Here is a 17,473-nt window from a genome sequence, read left to right on the forward strand (position 1 = left end):
ACCCTAGTCCTGCAGCCCCTGGACTTGTGAAGAAGTGTGGTCTTGACTCACAACCTCCTTTTTGTCAGCAGCTGCCTCAAAGGCATCTGGGCAGGGATCTGACAGGGACAAGGGTGCACCCCACCCTTTCCCAAACTGACTCCTCCCAAACACACATATCTGAGAAAAATGAACATCACCTAAGAGATGTGTAGGACACCAGCAAGTGTACCAACATATGCATAACGGGAGTCCCAGAAGGAGAGAAGAGAAAGGAGCAGGAATAATATCTGAAGCAATAATGGCTAGAAAACTTCCCGACATTAGTCAAAGACACAAATCTACATATCCAAGAATCTCAACAAATTCCAAGTACAATTGACCCATAGAGACACACACGAGACACATTATAACCAAACACACAACCTCCTCTGTCCAGGCCTCTTGGACACTCCCTCCTATGTAGGCCTCCGCCACATGACACCTGATCTCCTACCTGAACGTTCAGCAATGAACAAGATAGACAGGCATCACCTGGTGAGCCCCAGTCTTAACAAGAAGGCAGATAAACTAGAACAAACCACTGGAATTGTTATTCAATCTGTGGCAAGTGTTAGAAGAAAGGAAACGGAGTGATATAATAATTACTAGACAGCAGTAGTGGACAGTGAAGCCATCCCAGGAGGTACCACTGGACCTAAAGAGTGAGAGAGAGGCAGCCTCCAATGAACCTGGGCTTCCCAGGCAGAAGGAACCATGTGTGCAAAGGACCTGGGACAGGAACAGTTTGATGTAAGGGAGGACCATGGTCAGTGAATAGGACAGCAAAAGAGATGAGATCAGAAATCTTGTTAGATCATGGTGGAAATCTGGATTTTACTCTACATGGGGTGAGCAGTCATGGGAAGACAGAAGTGTGCCCATAATCTGATTTCAGTTGGAAGTCCACTCCAGGTGCTGTATGGAGAATGAACATAGGAGCGAGGCAGGTTATAGTTTTTTCAAGACGAACACAGCAGTATCTCCCATCCCATATCCACTGCCCAAGGTCACCCTGACATGCCTCCTATTAAAAAAGGTGGGATCTATGTCCCCTCTCCTTCAATCTGGTGCCAGAAGTGACACAGAGTGACACCAGAGACTGGGTCAGAAAAGGTAGCACGGCTTCTGCCTTGTTCACTTTCAAAGCTCTGGGTGGTCATCTAAGAAGTCTGACTACCCCAAGGCCGCCACGCTGGGAGGAAACCTGGGCCACATGGAGAGGCCCACGTAGGTACCCTAGTCCACAGACCTAGTCCACAGCCCCAGCGGAGGTCCCAGCCAACAACTGGCATCCATTGCAAGGCCTATGAGTGAAGATGCCTCTGGATGATTCAAGCCCCCCCCCATTTTTTGAGTCACCCCTATCCTTGGAGTCTTCCCAGCTGAGGAATAAAGCCAAGCAATGCCAGCTCTGCTTGTCCAAATTCCCACCCCACAGCATCTGTGAGCATCATAAAAATGCTGTTAGACACCACTAAGTTTGGGGATGGTTTGTTAGACAGTAGTAGTTAACGGGAACTGGGGAGTGAGAGAATTGGGCGGGGGAGGGAGAGGCAAGGGTGACATCAGCTGGGCACGGTGGCTCACGCCTGTAATCCTAGCACTCTGGGAGGCTGAGGCCGGAGGATCGCTGGAGGCCGGGAGTTAGATACCAAACTGAGCAAGAGCGAGATCGCGTCTCTACTAAAAATAGAAAAAATTAGCCGGGCGCGGTGGCGCATGCCTGTAGTCCCAGCTACTCTGGAGGCCGAAGGCAGGAGGATCCCTTGAGCCCAGGAGTTTGAGGTTGCAATGAGATGACGCTACTGCACTCTAGCTGGGGCAACAGAGTGAGACGCTGTCTCCAAAAAATTTTTTGAAATTTAGAAAGTTTTTTTTAAAAAGAATGACATCAAAGAAACCAAGGAAGGGGAGCAGGCGTTGACACGAATGCAGTAGGTGGGAGCGAGAAGTGGGGGTACGTGCACGATGTGCTGTGCAGGTAAACCCGAGAGAACTCCTGGACGCTGTCACCTAGGGAGGGCGGGTGCGAGGGAAGACAGGGCTCCGGCCCGCGCCACGACCGTAGCAGCTGGAGCGCAGGGGCGCAGCCCAGAGCCCCCATCACCTCTCCTCCCGGCCCCAGGCGACTACATATCCCAGCATCGCCTGCTCGGGCCGCGGGAAGGGGAGAAAAAAAAAAATAGTTTGGGCCAAGCATTCCGGGAATGCGCTTCCTGCTGGCGCGGAGCGGGGGGCGGGCGGGGAGGGCGCGGGGCGGCGCGGCCCGAGCCCGGGGCGCGCACTCGGCCCGGCCCGGGCCCCAGCATGGCCGAGCCGCTGCTAAGGAAAACCTTCTCCCGCCTGCGGGGTCGGGAGAAACTTCCCCGGAAAAAGTCGGACGCGAAGGAGCGCGGTGAGCGCGGGCCGGTAGGGGAAGAGGGGGGCCGAGCCTCGCCCGGCCTTGGAGGGGGATGTCCCAGGGCGCCGGGGAGGGACGGCTGGGGGGGATCAGGGGGAGCCCCGCTAAGCGCCCTGAGGACCAGGACGGCTGGAGCCGGGGACGGGCAGGGGGTCTGCGAAGGAAGGGGCTGGGAGGGAGGGGGCGCGGACCGTTATGCGCGCTGGCCTGGGATGCCACCGCTGCGGGCTCCTTGGGAGGCCCTGGAGGGGGCCTCGCCCCTGACAGGAAATGGGGCCACGACAGAGCGCCTGGAGGCTGGAGGGGAGGAGGGGCTGGGAGGCCGGGACACTGGGGCCCAGTCTGGCTGGGCAGGGGGTGCGGGGAGCCCTGGACGCGCGGGTTGGGACGTGGGGGGCGTACTCCCGCAGAGGAGACAGGGGGGCGGCCCATCAATCATAGTAGCCGCCCCCGCCCCCGTTCCCCTCCCACCTACTAACCAGTGGCTGAAGCTGCGTTTGCCTTAGACAGCTCCAGGAAACTGTCCCCTTTGTACATACAGATGGGGAAACTGAGGCACGGAACAGTTGAGTAATGTGCCGCGGGGCCAGTGAAGAGATTTCAACAGCTCTTTTGACTATTCTGTCAATAGAGACGGCACTCCCCTCCTCCGGCCCTGGACAGGGTCCTGGGGAGTGGAAATTGGAGGTAGAGGAGGGGGTCAGCAGGCTAGCAAGAGGAGACCTTCGCAAAACCGGGAGCTGCGTGGGATAGGGGGTTCCGGGAAGAAAGGAGTTAAAGGAGGGAGGCCAGACCACTCCGTGGACCTGACCCCTCCCTCTCCAGGCCGTCCCAAAGATTCCCAAGGTTCCCAGGGCGGGGAGAAGGGACAGGGATGCCCACAACACAAACACACACAGGAAACAGCCTGGAATGTCAGAGAGGAGAGAGGCTGGAAGGCCCAAAGGCATTGCCCATGGGGGATGTGGCTTGCACTGAGGGACAGGGCCCATGGAGTTTGGAAGACAGGCAAGGGGGGAGCAGAAGGGGTGGGAGACTGTGGGTGACATGCTGCAGGAAAGAGAGAACCCAGCTCCTGTCTCCTGAGCGAGCCAGTGTCCGCTGTAGGCTGTGTGTACTCGACTGTGAGGCTCTCTGAAGCCTCCCTGGAGCGGGCACCCAAGCTGCTGATTCCACGGCCAAACGCTGAGCTCAGAGAAGGGAAGCAACTTGCCCAAGGCCACCCAGGCACAGGGCTCCCTGCCAGGGTTAATGAGAAGGGTTGGGGAAGTGGAGACTGAATTCAGTGCCTGAGGGCCCTAGGAAAACTGACTTGGACCCCCCTGAGGCTGGAGGGACAGAGTCCCCTTGGGGATGCCAGGGATTGAGAGGGGGTGGGCTCTAAGCTAGCCTGTGGCCACCCATTCCAGACTACACAGTAGGCCTTGAGGGATAGTGACTTATCAGGAGTCCAGGCAGCGCTGGCCGGACAAGGCATCCTGCCTGCCGATCACTTTTTGCATGGGGCTGTTCTGGGGACAGTGGCGGGGAGGGGCTGGGTTTCACTCCCCCTGCTCTCCACCAGGTCGCCCAGCCCAGCGCCCAGAGCCCAGCCCTCCAGAGCCAGAGCCCCAGGCTCCCGAAGGGTCCCAGGCTGGAGCAGAGGGGCCCCCCAGCCCCGAGGCCTCGCGGAGCCCTGCTCGGGGTGCCTACCTGCAAAGCCTGGAGCCCAGCAGCCGACGATGGGTGCTGGGTGGGGCTAAACCACCTGAGGAGGCCTCTTTGGGACCTGGGGCTCCTGGCAGTGGGGAGCCTGCTGGCGAGATTTGGTACAACCCCATCCCTGAAGAAGACCCCAGACCCCCAGCACCTGAGCCCCCAGGGCCACAGCCAGGCTCCGCTGAGCCAGAAGGCCTGGCCCCCCAAGGTGAGCACAAGCCTCAAGTCCCCTCCCCCGCAAATGAGCACAAGCCTCACACCCCCTCCCCCAGGTGAGCACAAGCCTCACACCCCCTCCCCCAGGTGAGCACAAGCCTCACGTCCCCTCCCCCAGGTGAGCACAAGCCTCACATCCCTGGTGTCCCCCAGGTGAGCACAAGCCTCACACCCCTGCCCCAAACCCAAGTTCCTGGACCCTGAGGTCTCCTCTCCCGCAGGTGCAGCCCCCGCCAGCCCCCCAACCAAAACCTCCCGCACCAAGTCCCCGGGCCCCGCCAGGCGCCTCTCTATGAAGATGAAGAAGCTGCCGGAGCTGAGGCGCCGCCTGAGCCTGCGCGGACCCCGGGCTGGCCGGGAGCGGGAAAGGGCTGCCCCTGCAGGCTCCGTCATCAGCCGTTACCACCTGGACAGCAGCGTGGGGGGCCCCGGGCGGGCAGCAGTGGCCGGGGGCACCCGGAGCCCGAGGACCGGCTACCTCAGCGACGGGGACTCACCGGAGCGCCCAGCAGGGCCCCCGTCGCCCACGGCCTTCCGGCCCTATGAGGTGGGCCCAGCAGCCCGGGCACCGCCAGCCGCACTCTGGGGCCGCCTCAGCCTGCACCTGTATGGGCTGGGGGGGCTGCGGCCAGCACCGGGGGCCACCCCGAGAGACGTCTGCTGCCTGCTGCAAGTGGATGGGGTAGCCCGGGCCCGGACAGGGCCACTTCGAGGGGGGCCGGACTTCCTGCGGCTGGACCACACCTTCCACCTGGAGCTGGAGGCCGCCAGGCTACTGCGGGCCCTAGTGCTAGCGTGGGACCCCGGCGTGAGGCGGCACCGGCCCTGTGCCCAGGGCACCGTGCTGCTGCCGACGGTCTTCCGAGGTAGGACACATGGCTGCAGGGGTGGAGGAGCAGGGCACAGGACCTGGCTCTGGGTTGCCCCCTCCCCCTAGAGTGCCTAGGGAGGTAGCCTCTGGGAGGGGGGTGTGACTTGGAATGGGGGGCCAGGGTACAGGAACCTTTGGGACAGACCTGGCTCAGGCCCCCTTGTGTCTTCAGGGTGCCAGGCCCAACAGCTGGCTGTGCGCCTGGAGCCCCAGGGGCTGCTGTATGCCAAGCTGACCCTTTCAGAGCAGCAGGAAGCACCTGCCACAGCTGAGCCCCGAGTCTTTGGGCTGCCCCTGCCGCTGCTGGTGGAGCGGGAGCGGCCCCCGGGCCAGGTGCCCCTCATCATCCAGAAGTGTGTTGGGCAGATCGAGCGCCGAGGGCTTCGGGTGAGCCCCCACCCCACCCTGCTGGGCCCCCAGACCTCAGATCCACTCTTCATGACACCCAGTGTATGGACACTGGACCCCTCCCCCAAGCATGAGCCACTCCTAGCTCCAACCTCAGCCTAGACAGAGGCAGGAGGCTCCCCCAGACTGTAGCACCCAGCCCAGAATCCACGGGTCAGCCAACCCTTTAATGACAAGATACAGGCCCTCCTGAGGCTCAGGGTCTGATGGGGAAAAGACATGACTCATAACTCACAAATGTAAAACTGCAACTGGGACAAGAGTTAAGAAGGGGAGGTACCTGGGGTCTGGGAGAGCTTGCAGTAAAACCTGATCTGGTTGGGGTAGTCAGGGAAGGCTTTCTAGAGGAGGAGTCAGAGGAAGTGGGAGCCAGAACAGAGGGTTTACAAGGTCAGGTTGTCCAGGCAGCCAGGTAGGGGCCCCAGTGACAGGTGTCAGAGGAGCAGGAAGGCAGCCAGCAAGGCTACAGCTAGGCCCCAAACTCTCAGAACACAGTGTCCACTGCCACCCTGGCCCAGACCTCCAGCCCCCATCCCAATGGTCCCTAATCAGTCTGTGGCCCCAGCAAGAAGACATCCTTTCTCTGTTCTCACCCCCAGGTAGTGGGGCTGTACCGTCTGTGTGGCTCAGCAGCAGTGAAGAAAGAGCTTCGGGATGCCTTTGAGCGGGACAGTGCAGCCGTTTGCCTCTCTGAGGACCTGTACCCCGATATCAATGTTATCACTGGTCAGCATGGCCCCCTCTCCCCTGCCTGCTCACCCCCATTCAATTCACTTCAAGGCTAGCCCTGTGGTGCCTCTGGGACTTCATCCCTCCTTTCTGACCTTGTTTTCACCATCCTGCACCTCTCTGCTTCCTCTTCCTCCCCACCTCCGCTTCCAGCCCCAACTGACCCCTCTGGTCTCAGAAGCCAGGGGTTCCCTGACCAGAAGGGGCTCTGTGTCTGCAGGCATCCTCAAGGATTATCTCCGAGAGTTGCCCACCCCACTCATCACCCAGCCCCTCTACCAGGTGGTGCTGGAGGCCATGGCCCAAAGGCCCGCGAGCAGGGCTCCACCCAGCCCTGAGGGCACCCGAGGGCTCCTGAGCTGCCTGCCAGATGTGGAAAGGGTGAGTTGGGCCTGGTGGGAGCAACGGGACATGGAGTGGGCTGATACCCATAGAGTGCTTCACTCATGCCTGGGCCTTCAATGGGCATGAGCTTGCAGCATCATCATATCCCTATGCAGTAGGTGCTGTTAGTATCCCATGTCACAAATTTGGAAGCTGAGGCCCAAAGCAGTTGAGTGAGTTGCCCAAGGTTGTACAGCCAGGATGTGTCAAAAATGCACTCTGAATATAGGTCTATCAGCCTCCCACAAGGGAGGTTCCTGGCTGTGGGATCCTGGACAGGTCTCATCCTTCTCTGTGTCTCAATACCTTCATCTGTAAAATGGGATTTGTGCCAGCTCTGCCTAACACACAGAGGAGTGGGCTCAAGTCCAAGCTCTGTCATTCCAAAGCCTAGTTGGCGTTGGCCTGTCTCCCCTTCAGCAAAATGGGATCATAATATTAATACCTAATGATTAACAGTCTTAGCTCGATTACAGTTATGAGATCTTGAACCTCAGTTTCCCCACTCCAAGCTGCCTTAGCTTTCCACAAGTGCGACAGGGGCCTAACTTTGCCCGTCTTATGCCCTCCGGACCTTCTCCCCAGGCCACGCTGACGCTTCTTCTGGACCACCTGCGCCTCGTCTCCTCCTTCCACGCCCACAACCGCATGACCCCGCAGAACCTGGCCGTATGCTTTGGGCCAGTGCTGCTGCCGGCGCGCCAGGCGCCCGCACGACCCCGCGTCCGTAGCTCTGGCCCAGGAGTCGCCAGCGCAGTGGACTTCAAGCGCCACATCGAGGTGCTGCATTACCTGCTGCAGTCTTGGCCAGGTGAGCCCACCCCAGGCCTGCGCCGCCAATCGGAGCCAGGCCGCAGCAACGATGCCACCTACGGGGGCCAATTAGAGTCTCCAAATTGAGGCAGGCCACGCCCCCTCGTGAGAGTACACTGGTACCTGGTTGCCTCAGCAACCAGTTCAGCTTCCTCCAATCCATCTTTGATGCGGTCAGAAGCCCTGCCTCTTGACATGCCAATCAGAGGCCCGGTTGCCTAAGCAACCAGCTCTAGCTCCGCCAATGAAACCCTAATCCGGTCGAAGGCCTTGGCTTTTCACAGGCCAATCAGGGGCCTGGTTACTTTAAGCAGCCAATCAGAGGTCGGTTGCCGCCGCCGCTGCGCATGACCCACCCTCTCTCTCTCCCCGTAGATCCCCGCCGGCCTCCAGAAGCTCCGGACGTGGCGCCGTACTTGCGGCCCAAACGACAGCCGGCGCTCCACTTGCCGCTAGCGAGCCCCGAAGTGGTGACTCGGCCCCGCGGCCGGGGAGGTCCCGAGAGCCCCCCGAGCAACCGCTACGCCGGCGACTGGAGCGTTTGCGGGCGGGATTTCCTGCCCTGTGGGCGGGACTTCCTTTCCGGACCCGATTACGACCACGTGACGGGCAGCGACAGCGAGGATGATGACGAGGAGGAGGCGAGTGAGCCGAGAGTCGCCGCTGACTTCGAAGATGACTTCGATGCGCCCTTCAACCCGCACCTGAATCTCAAAGACTTTGATGCCCTCATCCTGGACCTGGAGCGAGAGCTCTCCAAGCAGATCAACGTGTGCCTCTGAGCCACCCCGTTACTAAGGACCAGGCTCCTGGTTGCTAAGGCAGTGCCCTAACAACCGAGGCCCAGACCTGCTTGCCCAGGCAGAGCGCCTGGTTGCTAGGGAGTTGTCAAGGGACCAGTCTCCCTTTGCTGAGAATCATTCCCAGTTTCTGGCGCCCAGTATTTTGGACACTGGTTGAGAAGGCCGGGGACTGCGGATTTTAGGGACCAGCGGTTGTGGCCATCTTTCCTGAGCACCAAGGGCTTCTCCTTTTGTTGCCAAAAGGCAGTTCTCTCGCTTGCTAGGCTGGCCTCTCTTGCCTCCCCTTGGCCGGGGAAACACCAGTTACTGTGAGCGTCACCCTGGGGTGGTGACACACCCCTAGTCAGTCCTCTTGCTGCTGCCAACCAAATCAGTATTAGCTTTGAGCACTGCACTCTGTTTCTCCCTTCCTTGGAGGACCCAAGGGCCATCATGAGGTGCTGTTTTGCAGGGGGCAGCCCCTATCCTGGGCTCAGCTGGATAGGGGCAGCCGGGGGCTTACAGAAAGATAGCTGGTTTCCCCACCCTCTTTTCCAGGGAAGACCCCATGACTGGCCTCCAGCCAGCAAATGGAGATAACAGAGACTGCCCCTTTCCCTCCCCAATCTCCCTTCCCCTACCCCTGAAAAAATTTGAGCACTTAACCCCTCCCTTTTGGAGGGGCCCCACCTGAAGCGTCAGGCTGGGGGCACTTTGGTACGGAACATATTTATTGCCTCCGTGCGTGTGTGTGTCTGTGTGTGAGGATTAGTGTGCATGAACACTCCTGGAGCAGGCGTGTGGGGCTCTTTCAGGGACCACAGAGGGGGGAAGAGTTCACAGTGCCCAGTCACCCTGAACTCCCCAGTAATGGTGCCTCAGTGGGCCCCAGATTTCCAGTGGGAGAGTAGGGTCCCCTCCTGTCTCCCTCTTCTTTCCCTCACCTCCATCTTTGTGGACAATAAATCAATATGCACAGGTTCTGGGACTGAGTACTTGGGCCCACATGGGCCAGAGTGGTTTATTCAGTCTTTTAAGAGAGGAGGGGAGAAAGGGCACCGTTAGACACGTGGAGAAAAAGGCCCAGGAGCTCTCCAGGATACCAGGGAGCCTCTGAGCTTTGATCCCTCCCCTCCTCAGGGAGGGCGGTGGAGTCACTGGGCCTCATGGGATAGGCCCAGCGCAGGCAAAGATGAGACTCCAAACCAGCTAGGCACAGTCCAGGGGTAGGCAAGGAGCCAAACATACCCACAAGGTCCTACACAGCAATGGAGCCATCGCGGAAGTCCGTCCTCCCAATGAGGATGTTGACCACAACCGGGTGGCCGTCTCGGCACTGCTGCTGGGCATCATGCAGCACCTTGACCACTTGATCCTCATTCTCCCGTGAGAGCAGCAAGCCCCGGGCTCCCAGACCCATGGCTGCCTTGTGATAATCTAAAAGGAGAGATTAAGTCAGATGGAGACAGGGACCCAGGCCACCATGCTGCCAGCCCAGAAGAGGAACACAAGCCCGGCTGGACTGAGACAGCCTCCTGGCCTCTCCACCCTGCGGAGGCTCCTCACCAGTGTAGGCCAGGCCACAGGCCACGTTGCTGCCCAGAGAGGGCACCTGCTCCCGAGAAATCTGAGTCCAGCCTGCATCATTCCCTACCAAGGCCATCACTGGGATCTGCAGGAAGAGGATGGCATCAAGCTGCAGCCTTCAGCCCAGACGCGTGGCCAGCCAGAGGACAGAGACAGGGACAGTGCCCCTGCCAGACACAGGTGGTTCCCTCCCCACCTCAGCCCACCCCTGACAACATCTCTCCCAGAACCCCAGGCTCTAAGCTTCCCTTAGGGTGGCCCAGTCACCTTGTGTCTGACGAACGTGTCAAATTCGATGAGGCTGTAGCCAAAGGCTCCGTCCCCAAACAGGCACCAGACCTGGAAGGGGCGGTGGGGGATGGGACGGTTAGGGTGGCTCATGGCCCAGAACGCAGCACGCCTCCCGCCTCCAGCGCCTCACCTCTGCATCTGGCCGGCACAGCTTGGCCCCAAGTGCAAATCCCGCACCAACGCCCAGAGTCCCAAAGGCCCCTAGGAGAAGCAAGAGCAGGTGGGCATGAAAGGATCAGGAAAGCTCAAGCTGCCCCAGGCCTGGGCCCCTCCTTACCAGGATCAAGCCAGCGCAGGGGGCCACGCGGCTGTACCAGGTGGGCAGCAGTGCCTACGAAGTCCCCGCCATCGACCACCAGAATCGAGTTGTCGGGCAGGGTGTCCTCCACCAGCTGCAGCACCCGCACTGGGTTCAGGTGCTGGGCCACGGGCATCTCGGCCTTCTCCCTGCAACGGGGCAGCAGAGGTCAGCAGGGTGGGCAGGGGAGCCTGCGAGGAACCCCCCCCCCATGCCCACTCCCCCTAGCTCCCACCTAAAGGTCTGCTCCTTCTGCCGGTCAGCTTCCCGCAGCTCCTCCGCCCAGTCTGGGGCCCACGTCTGGCCCTGAAGGCCTTCCACCAGCTTCAGCACAAAGGAGCCCACGTCTCCTGGAGAAAGGACAGCGCACAGCTGTGGGGAGGTGGCTTCCTCCTGCCCTTGCAGCACCAGGGGCCCAAAGATAGGGCCAGGGCTGATTCGAAAACAAAATGGGTGAAACACACCCCAGAAAAATGATAGAGGCAGGGCAAAGCCTGAGAAACAAGGCTGAGGGAGCGCAAAACAGGTTACACACCCAAGACGGCCTCATCACCTCCCTCTTCCCCACACCCCAGATCATGAAGTCCTGTCAGTCCTGCCTCTGAAACACATTGATTAAAAACAGCTGCATCCACCACACATCTCTCAAACCCAGACGCGCAGAAGCCCCCAGCGAGCATTACTGGAGTGAATGAATAAACAGCCCGGTGACACACTTTTCACCATCCTCGTTTTTGAAACGATCAAACAGAGGCCCCGAGAAGTTGAGCTTCTCGCATCACTTCTGTCCTGGCCATTTTTAACAGCCCCCCTGGTCTCCGCCCAGCCCCCATTTGGCCTGCTGCCCGCCAGGTGCCAGAGGGGACCTTTGCAAACATAAATGCGATGATGCCACTTCTCTGCTGCACGGGAGTGCCCCATCGCCTACACTGCAAGGGAGAGTCAACATGCTTAGGATGGGCCAGTCGGGTTATGGCGCGATGACAGAAGGCTCAGGGCCAAGGAGGGAGCTCTCCGTCCTGGGCGGTGGGCAGTGCAGGAGGAACATGACCACATGCATGTTTCCAAGCCTCTCTCTGTGCCAGCTCACCATCTGTCCTACAGACGCGCACAGCGGTCTGAGAGCCAACTATGTGTCTGGCTGACTGGCTGCCACTAGCTGGGGCAAGGTGTGGGCTTCAATCACCAGCACCCGGCTCGAGCCGGCTGCCGCAGAGGACGGGGCACATCTGTCAGGGGGAAGCAGCAGGGGGCTTACCCTGCACGGCCTCCTGGGGCTTCCAGAAGATGTCCGAGTTGAGCAACATCTCTTCGCGGTTACGATTAACGATGAGGATCTTGCTGCTGCGGCTGAGGACACGGCCATAGGATAGGCGGAAGTCACACACAGTTCCTGGGGTGGAAGACAGAGGGCCCACATCCTGAGGGGTGCCCCTTACCTTATACTTGATCCACTGTAGTGGACCAAACGCAAGAGGATCCCCATTCTTCACCTCTCCCTGCACCCAGCCATCTGCAATGACTTTGCAGCTGCCCACGCCTTGAAGCTGAGCTGGCTTGGTGGCATGCTTTGGCCAACGGAATGTGGCAGAGGTGACAGGACGCCATTCCTGAGACCGGGCTTGGAGAAGCCATGCAGCTTCCACTCTCTCCCTCTTGAATAACTGTGCTCCCCCAGCCCGCCACGTTTCTCATCCACCACCAAGCGAGCCAGCCCAGGCTAGCCCACTGGAGGCTGAGAAAAATGGCGGGGCGTGGGGGAAGGAGTGGAGAACTCAGTTACCCCAGCTGAGGCCATCCCAGACCAGCTACGGAGCCTGCCAGCCCCCAAACAGACGAGCCAGCCCAGCCTGGATCAACACAGCTGCCTACCCGCTCACACAAGTGCAGTCTCATGAATGAGCCCAGCGGAAACCAGAACTACTGCCTAACCTGTAGTTAGGACTGGAGAAATCAGAAGCATATTTTAAGCCATTGAGCCTGGAAATGGTTATTACACGGCAATAGCTAACTGCTACACCTCTTACGCGCCTGGCGGGGTTCAACACGCTTTATGTGAAAATGTGTACTGAGTACGGTAGGTGCACAGTAGATGTTCATCCTTTGCGTGAAGCTGGGTCACAGGGTGAGGGATGCTTGGAGGGAAGGAGGGGATGAAGCTGAGGCCCACCTGCCAAGACAACGACGTCCGCCTTCTTCAGGGCGGCGCTGCGGTTCTGCCGGATGTGGAGGGGGTGGTTGCGGCCCAGCAGGCCCCGTGCCATCCCCCCCAGGAAGCAGGGGACACCCAGGGTCTCCACGGCAGCCCTGGGGGTCCAGACAGAGCAGAGGTCAGCATGACCAAGGGTGTGGCCCTTTCCACAGGGCACCAGAGGACAACGGACATGACAGTAAGGACAGGGCTGGGGCTTCTCACCGAAGCTTGTCAGCAGGTGTTGGGGACAACAGGGCCTGGCTTCCCAGCACCATGAGAGGCCTCTTGGCTCGGCTCAAGATCTCCACACAGCGCTGAACCTGGGGCGAGAGGTGGGGGGGCTCCACGGGTGGTCCTTGAGTCGCCAACAGCCCCACGATCAAGGCCACAGTGCTGATTCAGGGACAGGGTCGGGGGCCCTGCCAGACAGGGGTCCTCGGCCCAGGAAGAGAGGTGACTCACCTGCTGGGGGGACGCCTGGGGGATGTCCAGGGGCAGGGGTCCCTCAGGCTGAGGCTCCCAGGCCCCTGCAAAGAGGTTGGTCAGGTGATTCTGTAAGTACCTGCAAGGCGGAGAGGCCAGGGCCAAGGAACCAGGATTAATTACAGGGATTCCAGGTGCTAAGGAAGGACAGGCACCAGAAAAGGAGCCAGATGGGGACAGGGGTGGACAAGCAACAGCCCAGAGACAGACAGACCCCCAGTGGCTAAGTCTCTAGCTGCTTTCCCTCGGTAGTTTCTGGTAACCACCTAAACCCAACATAGCCAGGAACAAGTGACACGGGCCCGGAGTGCCAGGATCAGGGTCACGGCTGTGGGTCAGACCAATGTGCACTCAAGTCCTGGCCCTGCCACTTCCTAGCTGTGTGACTTTGGGCAGGTGACTTCACCTTTTGGAGCTTCCTCCTCTGTAAAATGTAAAAAAAGAACTTCCCTCCCAAGGTTCAAGGATCTATCCATTGAGGCTATCAGGTGCTTTGCAAAACATTTGACCCCCAGGAGTTATTAACATGGTCCTCTCCTGCTTGGGACTTCGCCTTCTCTGTCTCCTTACTCGTTGGGCCCCAGAGCGCCAACTTTCCTTAAGGCCCTGTGCACGCCCCAAAGACATACAGATATTAATAAATCCCGCCCAGCCCCTGCCCTCAAGGAACACTCAATCCAGCCAAAGATAGACACGTGGGCACTGGCAGGAACCTGGCAGTCGGAACTCAGAGCCAGAAGCCTCTGCTCCCTCTGTTAAGGAGGGGCCGAGACTGCAGAGAAAGAGAAGAGGTGGAGGATGAAACCATGGACAACCCCAGCATTTACAGAGAAGGCCAGGAAGAGCCAGCCTTGTAAAGGGCAGCCTGAGGGAAAGGGAGGAACACAAGGGGACAGGTGCATCTAGAACGAAGCCACTGAACAAAATCACTACTGCTGGCGCCAGACCTCACGCGCTTCTCACATGCCCAGAGCACAGGAACCTGACTGTCCTGTCCATCGAGGTTGCCCCATGCTGTCCTGATACCTGGTGCATAGCTGGCACTCGCTAAATATTTACAACGGGAGGGGCAAGAACAGGCAAAGGGAAGGGGCAGAAGGGAAGGGGAGGAAGAGGAGGGGGAAGAAGAGGAGGGGGAGGGAGAGAAAGGAGAAGTGGAGGAGGGGTAGAATGGCGGCTCTAAGCCTCTCCCCTTTGCTCACTTGCTGGCTTCATAAGGGCCACCATGCTTTCCCAACCCACCAAGTTCATTCCTGCCTCAGGACCTTTGCACATGCTGTTCCCTCTACGTGGAATCCCCAGGGATGACTCCTCTCAGTCATGTGCAAATCAAAGGAGGATGGAGAGAGGTAGGAGGCTGCAGAAGAGAGCAGGGGATGGAGAGGGCATGCTGGGGCTGGGCTATTCACCAGGAGATCCCTTGACCCATGAGGCCCTTGGGTGGCTTAGCTGGCATCATCTCCTTCTGGACCATGAAGTAGGGGTATAGCACATCAATGGGTAGCTCCACAAACACTGGACCTGCAGGGGCAGGAAGGACACTGAGCCTACAACATCTCCCCCAGCCCCTAGGCCCCACAGCCTGACCACGACTGCCCCCACCGACCTGGGGTGCCTGACTGGGCAGCGGCCATCGCAGCCCTCAGGGTGGGCACGATGTCCCGCACCCTCCGCACAGATGCACAGAACTTGCAGAGCGGCTGGAACAGGGACATCTGATCGATGGCCTGGAGTGCACCGCGGTTCTGGCAGAGATAGGGGTGGGGCAGGGTCACCACGTGAGCCCTTTGAGCCTCCCTGGGGCCCCCAAGACCCCCCAAGGTCTGGGCACCTGCAGCAGAGTAGCAGCGGCCCCACCCAGAAGCAGGAGCGGGGACTGTGCTATCTGAGCATTCTTCACCGCGGTCACCGTGTTGGTGAGGCCAGGGCCTGCTGTCACCGCTGCCACACCCACCGTCCCTGGAAGACAGACTCAATCACGGCTGTGTCCACCTTCCTAGCCATCCTGCCACCCCCATCCCCGAAAAACCCCGACCCCTCACAGACACTCCATCCCACATTCCCACCAGCCCCCAGCCCTCCCCGCAACGCCCTCACCAGTCAGGCGGGCCACAGCATCGGCGGCGAAGACGGCAGTGACCTCATGGCGTGTGTCCACCACACGGATGCCCAGCTTCTCGCAGGCCACCAGCAGCGGGGAAATGTGCCCGCCCACCAGCGTGAAGAGAAACCGCACACCATGGGCCCTCAGCACAGCTGCCACGTTTTCCCCGCCATGCCGGACACTCGCCTTGTCCACCTGGGCGGGGGGAGGAGGAGGAGCAAGAATGTCAAGGGCCGGGGAAAGGGCAGCTGGAGAGAGGGGGCAATCCCTCTGCCCCAGGTCGGGGGGCTGGAGCAGGGTCAGAGGTCAGGGGAACCTTGGTCTTAGTTAGGCGCGTGTTATACTATACGCTAGGCTCAGAGCAAAGAACACCATCTTACCAGATCCTCTTGTCACTACATCCCTTTTACAGCTAAGGACACCAAGACTTGCCCAAGCAAGATTCAAAGTCTGATAGAACCCACACTCTCAAGCACCCTACTCTGTTACGCTGACACCCTCCGAAATGGCAAGATTCAGGGAAAGAGGAGAAGAAAGGTGGATCTATATAACCCAGGGGAGTCTGGCCAGGAGCACAAGGCAGAGAGCTGTCTGCTGACTTCTGCCTGCCCTCTGGAATCCCTGCAGGGCCTGGCAGCTGCACTGCTACCCCCAGCCTACATGACCCCTCCCATGCAGTGCTAAGCAGGCCCAGGCCCAGCTGACAGGCTGCCACCCCCACGTGCCTGGCACAGGAGCACCTGCTGGCACGCACACCCGAGGCCTTTGCCTTGACTCTCCATAAGTCATCACTGTCAGTGGCATTGATCCTGGCTAAGAGAAGAAGGACTGGAGAGGGGTTTGGGGAGGGAGAGGCCAAAGTTGGACCCAGCTAGGAGAAAAAAGACTGGGGAGAGGGTTTGGGGAAGGGGTTAATTTCTGACAGAGGAGTAAGTAGCTCAGGGCGCACACAACCCGTGGGGTCAGCTCTTCCCAAACAGGTCACCTAGGGCAAACGACCACACGACCTCTCTGAGCCTCAGTTTCTGAGGACAGAAACAACAGCACCTACTTTCAAGGATGTGGTAAGGGGTACGTGAGAAAATCCCTCGAAAGCGCTGAGCTCAGCAGATGAAAACTGTCACTGCCACCCCTCTGGTGCCTGCCCTCAAGCCACTGACCCCACGGGGTTTAGGAAGTACAACCAGAGTGCCGGCTATCTGCTCTGTGAAAAGGGCTCAGGGAGCCTGGGGAAGGAGGTAAGACGGGGTGTGAGTGCCCTCTCAGCGGCTTCCTGATTATCTCTTACTAGTGGCAAAGTCCAGGTCCTCACATGCAGTTTGGCAATGGGGACAGGGGCCCGGACAGAATCTTCCGACCAGGCCCTCTGGACTAGTCGGGGCTCGCTTTCCCTGCCTGTAAAATCGGGGAGCTGAAAGGAGCACCATGAGGCCCCTCCTTCTTTAACTGCCCCCCAGCCCACCTCCTGTCTGCCCTCCACACCACCGCACCTTGTGCATCAGCTGATAGAAGAGCCCCAGGCGGTGCGCGGCACCCAGCAGGGCGGCCACCAGCGTCCCGAAGGCCAGGAGCAGGAAGGAGGAGAAGCTGCACCCAGCAGGGGCGGCGGCCGTGGGCGTCTCCATGAGGTGGCACCTAAGGGAGACAAGGCAGTGCTAAGAACTGAGCGCAGACAGGAAAAAACCACAGCCCCTCTTTCCCCGCCCGGATGCCGGGCCAAGCCTCCTGCCGCCAGTTTCCGCTCGGCCACGCCCCCACTCCCGCCAGGCCACGCCCCTTATGCGCCTTGGCTCTGAGGCCACGCCCCTTGTTCACCTGGGCTCTGAAGCCACGCCGCTGATGAGCCAGGCCACGCCCCTCACGTCTCCAGCCCCAGCCCCTTACGTCACCACCACAGGTTAATGCGGCCACGGCATCAAAAGAGTTATTTTCCCACTTACCTAGGTGTCACAGGGTCGGCGGGAAGCCACGCCTCTCTTACCACAAGATCCCTAACCTCAGCCCCAGCGGTGAGCCTGCCCCGTGTCTACGTCATCAGGCCACGCCCCCAGGTTACCACACACCACCCTCTGCTCAAGCCACGCCTCTCTCCTCAGACAGCGCCGAGCCCGAGCCTGACCCCCGACCCCAGACCACGGGACGAGGTCGAATCGCATCGGGATGGTTCTCCGACACTGGCTCGACCGCTGAGGC

The 17,473-nt window shown here is 59.8% G+C and overlaps 2 protein-coding genes across 2 annotated transcripts; one reads left to right on the plus strand and one right to left on the minus strand.

Moving 5' to 3' along the window:
- The first annotated feature begins 2,269 nt into the window (after positions 1-2,269).
- SYDE1 (synapse defective 1, Rho GTPase, homolog 1 (C. elegans)) lies at positions 2,270-9,318 on the plus strand. The gene is made up of 8 exons (XM_012662768.1): positions 2,270-2,416; positions 3,987-4,328; positions 4,558-5,202; positions 5,380-5,594; positions 6,215-6,341; positions 6,565-6,725; positions 7,314-7,539; positions 7,917-9,318. The coding sequence occupies exons 1-8, from the start codon at positions 2,329-2,331 to the stop codon at positions 8,321-8,323; spliced, it is 2,211 nt and encodes a 736-aa protein (XP_012518222.1). The 5' UTR covers positions 2,270-2,328; the 3' UTR covers positions 8,324-9,318.
- On the minus strand, positions 9,310-17,108 carry ILVBL (ilvB (bacterial acetolactate synthase)-like). The gene is made up of 15 exons (XM_012662769.1): positions 16,771-17,108; positions 15,274-15,475; positions 15,008-15,135; positions 14,783-14,921; positions 14,586-14,697; positions 13,156-13,255; positions 12,916-13,013; positions 12,670-12,806; positions 11,758-11,892; positions 10,735-10,849; positions 10,479-10,648; positions 10,332-10,402; positions 10,178-10,249; positions 9,890-9,995; positions 9,310-9,760 (listed from the first exon to the last, which is right to left on the minus strand). The coding sequence occupies exons 1-15, from the start codon at positions 16,903-16,905 to the stop codon at positions 9,582-9,584; spliced, it is 1,899 nt and encodes a 632-aa protein (XP_012518223.1). The 5' UTR covers positions 16,906-17,108; the 3' UTR covers positions 9,310-9,581.
- Between the last annotated feature and the right edge of the window lie 365 nt (positions 17,109-17,473).

Source organism: Propithecus coquereli, unplaced genomic scaffold (genome assembly GCF_000956105.1).
Source record: "Propithecus coquereli isolate 6110/MARCELLA unplaced genomic scaffold, Pcoq_1.0 Scaffold777, whole genome shotgun sequence".
In the NCBI taxonomy this organism is placed as follows: Eukaryota; Metazoa; Chordata; class Mammalia; order Primates; family Indriidae; genus Propithecus; species Propithecus coquereli.

Excerpts from the sequence above, each read along its gene's own strand:
- ILVBL (XM_012662769.1), bottom strand. The coding sequence starts at position 16,905 with ATGGAGACGCCCACGGCCGCCGCCCCTGCTGGGTGCAGCTTCTCCTCC. Across the intron at positions 14,922-15,007 it reads CCGCTGCTACTCTGCTGCAG|AACCGCGGTGCACTCCAGGC; the intron begins GTGCCCAGACCT and ends TATCTCTGCCAG. Across the intron at positions 14,698-14,782 it reads TGCCCAGTCAGGCACCCCAG|GTCCAGTGTTTGTGGAGCTA; the intron begins GTCGGTGGGGGC and ends CTGCCCCTGCAG.
- SYDE1 (XM_012662768.1), top strand. The coding sequence starts at position 2,329 with ATGGCCGAGCCGCTGCTAAGGAAAACCTTCTCCCGCCTGCGGGGTCGG. Across the intron at positions 5,595-6,214 it reads TCGAGCGCCGAGGGCTTCGG|GTAGTGGGGCTGTACCGTCT; the intron begins GTGAGCCCCCAC and ends TCTCACCCCCAG. Across the intron at positions 7,540-7,916 it reads CCTGCTGCAGTCTTGGCCAG|ATCCCCGCCGGCCTCCAGAA; the intron begins GTGAGCCCACCC and ends CTCTCCCCGTAG.